This window comes from Galeopterus variegatus, unplaced genomic scaffold (genome assembly GCF_000696425.1).
Source record: "Galeopterus variegatus unplaced genomic scaffold, G_variegatus-3.0.2 Scaffold11240, whole genome shotgun sequence".
In the NCBI taxonomy this organism is placed as follows: domain Eukaryota; kingdom Metazoa; phylum Chordata; class Mammalia; order Dermoptera; family Cynocephalidae; genus Galeopterus; species Galeopterus variegatus.
Window position 1 is genome coordinate 17,589 of NW_007737351.1, and position 2,887 is coordinate 20,475.

Here is a 2,887-nt window from a genome sequence, read left to right on the forward strand (position 1 = left end):
TATATATATCTCAGTGTTACATAATAAGGTTATCTTATATCAATCCACTATTCTAGATTCATACTTTTTAACTTCTAGAAATATTTCAGATTTCCAAGTTATTGACAAATAATTATTAATTAAGAAGCAGTAAGTAGTAACAACAAGAGTAGGATGGGAGAGAGTAAGTCTGTATTCTAATCCAAGCTTTAGCTTTATGCATTAAGTGTACATCTGCAGGTATTATGCAACCCCTTGTCTTCATCTACAGATTAAGAGCTTGGACTAGATTACATCTATTACCTGTATGTGTAATGCTCAGTGATCCTATTTAGTCATTATCGAAAGTCACTTTTTTTCTCCACAGCTTCCTTATTGTGTGCACCTGCAAGTATTATGCAACCCCTTGTCTTCATCTACAGATTAAGAGCTTGGACTAGATTACATCTATTACCTGTATGTGTAATGCTCAGTGATCCTATTTAGTCATTATCCAAAGTCACTTTTTTTCTCCGTAGCTTCCTTATTGCATTTTTAACCTCAGCATTTCTGAGGGTTTAGATTAAAGGATTTAACATAGGGGCCACCATAGTATAAAAGACAGCAGCAGCCTTATCAATGGGCAGAGTAGTCACTGGGCGCAGGTACACAAATACACAGGGCACAAAGGATAAGATGACCACTGTGATGTGAGAGGCACAGGTGGAGAGGGCTTTGCACCTGCCCTCCGAGCTATAGTTCTTGAGGGAACACAAGATGATCACATAAGATACCATCAAGAGGAGGAAGTTTAACAGGCAGATGAGTCCACTGTTGGCAGCAACAAAGAGACCAAGGGTATGAGAGTCTGTGCACACAAGTTTCAACAAAGGGTACAAGTCACACATGAAGTGGTCTATGACATTGGGGCCACAGAAGGGCAGCCAGACTGTGAAGAGGATCTGAATGGTTGCATGGAGAAATCCTCCAGTCCAGGCCACTCCCACCAGGAGAATGCACAGCCTGTGGCTCATGATGGTCGCATATTGCAGAGGTTTGCAGATGGCCACATAGCGGTCATAGGCCATCACTGTCAGCAGGATGATCTCACTAGTGCCAAAAATGTGTTCTGCATAGACTTGAGCCATACACCCACTGAAGGAGATGATTTTCTTCTCATGAAGTGAGTCCACAATCAGCTTAGGAGCTGAAGAAGAAGAATAAATAGTGTCTATCAAGCACAGATGGGTCAGGAAGAAGTACATGGGGGAGCTCAGAGCCTGGCTGGTGATAATGGTGACCACAATGAGCAGGTTGCCTGAGAGCGTTACCATGTACAGAACCAAAAACACCACAAAAATGACTTTCTGCATTTTGGGGTTCTGTGTAAGACGTAATAAAATGAATTCAGTCATGTTCCTTTTATACTCCATCTATGTGGTGTGGGTGATAGACACTGGAAGGAATATTTTACCTTTACATAAAAAGAAAGAAAGTAAAATTAGAACCATAAAAGAATCAAATAGTGCAAAACTCTCCCTTTTCCTTTTCGGTACTCTGCCACCTCACAGAGCAGGTTATTCCTGAAAGAATCAGGTGAATCAGATGATTCCTGCTCTTCCCCAAAACTCTCTAGGAACAGGTTCCTCATTCTCTTAGCTGACTCTTTTAGTCCTTTATTATCCTGACCTCAAAAATATTCTTATAACACATAGGACACCCAGAAGAAAGGGATTCCATTTACTAGGGTCAGGGTAATTGTTGTAAAACTTGAACATCAATGTGATGGAGTAATGTAGTCATTAGAAGTAATCATTTTGTATGATGTGGGGGGCGTGGAGAGGAACAGGTAAAGGGGCATGAAAATCAACTACAACGTATATTGGGAAGTAAAATAAAAAATAAAAAAATTTAACTTTTAATTTTAAAGAAAAGAAGTAATCATTTTGGAGCCTAATAAGTTTTGAAAATGTATACATGAAACAACATGAATAAGAAACCACAAAATAGTATGTATACCCTAATTATAATTACATAGATATACTACAGGGAAAAAGTTAATGAATAATAGTAATGGAATTAGTTAACATTTGAAGATTATAGGTTATATATATATATTTTGAGTAAAATTCAAATTCAAAAATTTTACCTATAAAATTTTATATAGGTTTTGTTTCACCTATGTTAAAACATTTATAGGAAAAAGTTGATAAGGAAATAAATTTAAATTTTGAGGACATTCACCTCTGGATGTTTGATTATGGTTGATCTCTCATTTCTTTGTGTTATTAAAATTTCTACAGTTCACATTACTATTTTATCATCAGAAAAGAAATATAATTTCCATATTTTTTCTTGGAGGCCTACAGTTGAAACCATGAGTTTTTAAACTGACTGGAGTATATGGGGAAATAAACATAAGGAATTGTACATTGGTACACCACGGAAACCCAGGAGATACTATCTGGATATAATTGAAGTAACTGCTGTAGTGTGCTCATGAAATTGTTGTTACCAATACACCAAACGGACAGAGAACGAGAGGGCCTGACTGAATACCAATCAAAGATTATTAATCCATTGTTGCAATTTATACCGTTGATACTGATAGACGATAAGTCTGAATAATCGGCCAGAATCTGTTTAATACAAAGTCTATTTTCATTTGCTCGATGAAGAATGCACTTATCACTCAGTTAAACTTTAAGATAGTATTTGAAACTAAGTTTTGGCACTTTTAATTGTCACTTTTTCCTGGACCTCAGATTCCTTTCTGTTTTATCTTCATGTCTTCTTAATCACAAAAGCAATGAAAGGGTAAGATGAATTCTTCCTGCTACATGTGGGCATGATACAAAATGAGGCACATGGAAAAGAAACCTCCTTCAGATGATCCCACAAACGCTTCATTGAGAAACTGGCTTTACAG

The 2,887-nt window shown here is 36.9% G+C and overlaps 1 protein-coding gene across 1 annotated transcript; it reads right to left on the reverse strand.

The window, feature by feature from the left end:
- Positions 1-461: 461 nt before the first annotated feature.
- Positions 462-1,391, reverse strand: LOC103610495 (olfactory receptor 4C12-like). The gene is given in 1 exon segment (XM_008594652.1): positions 462-1,391. A coding segment is annotated over 1 exon segment (930 nt).
- Between the last annotated feature and the right edge of the window lie 1,496 nt (positions 1,392-2,887).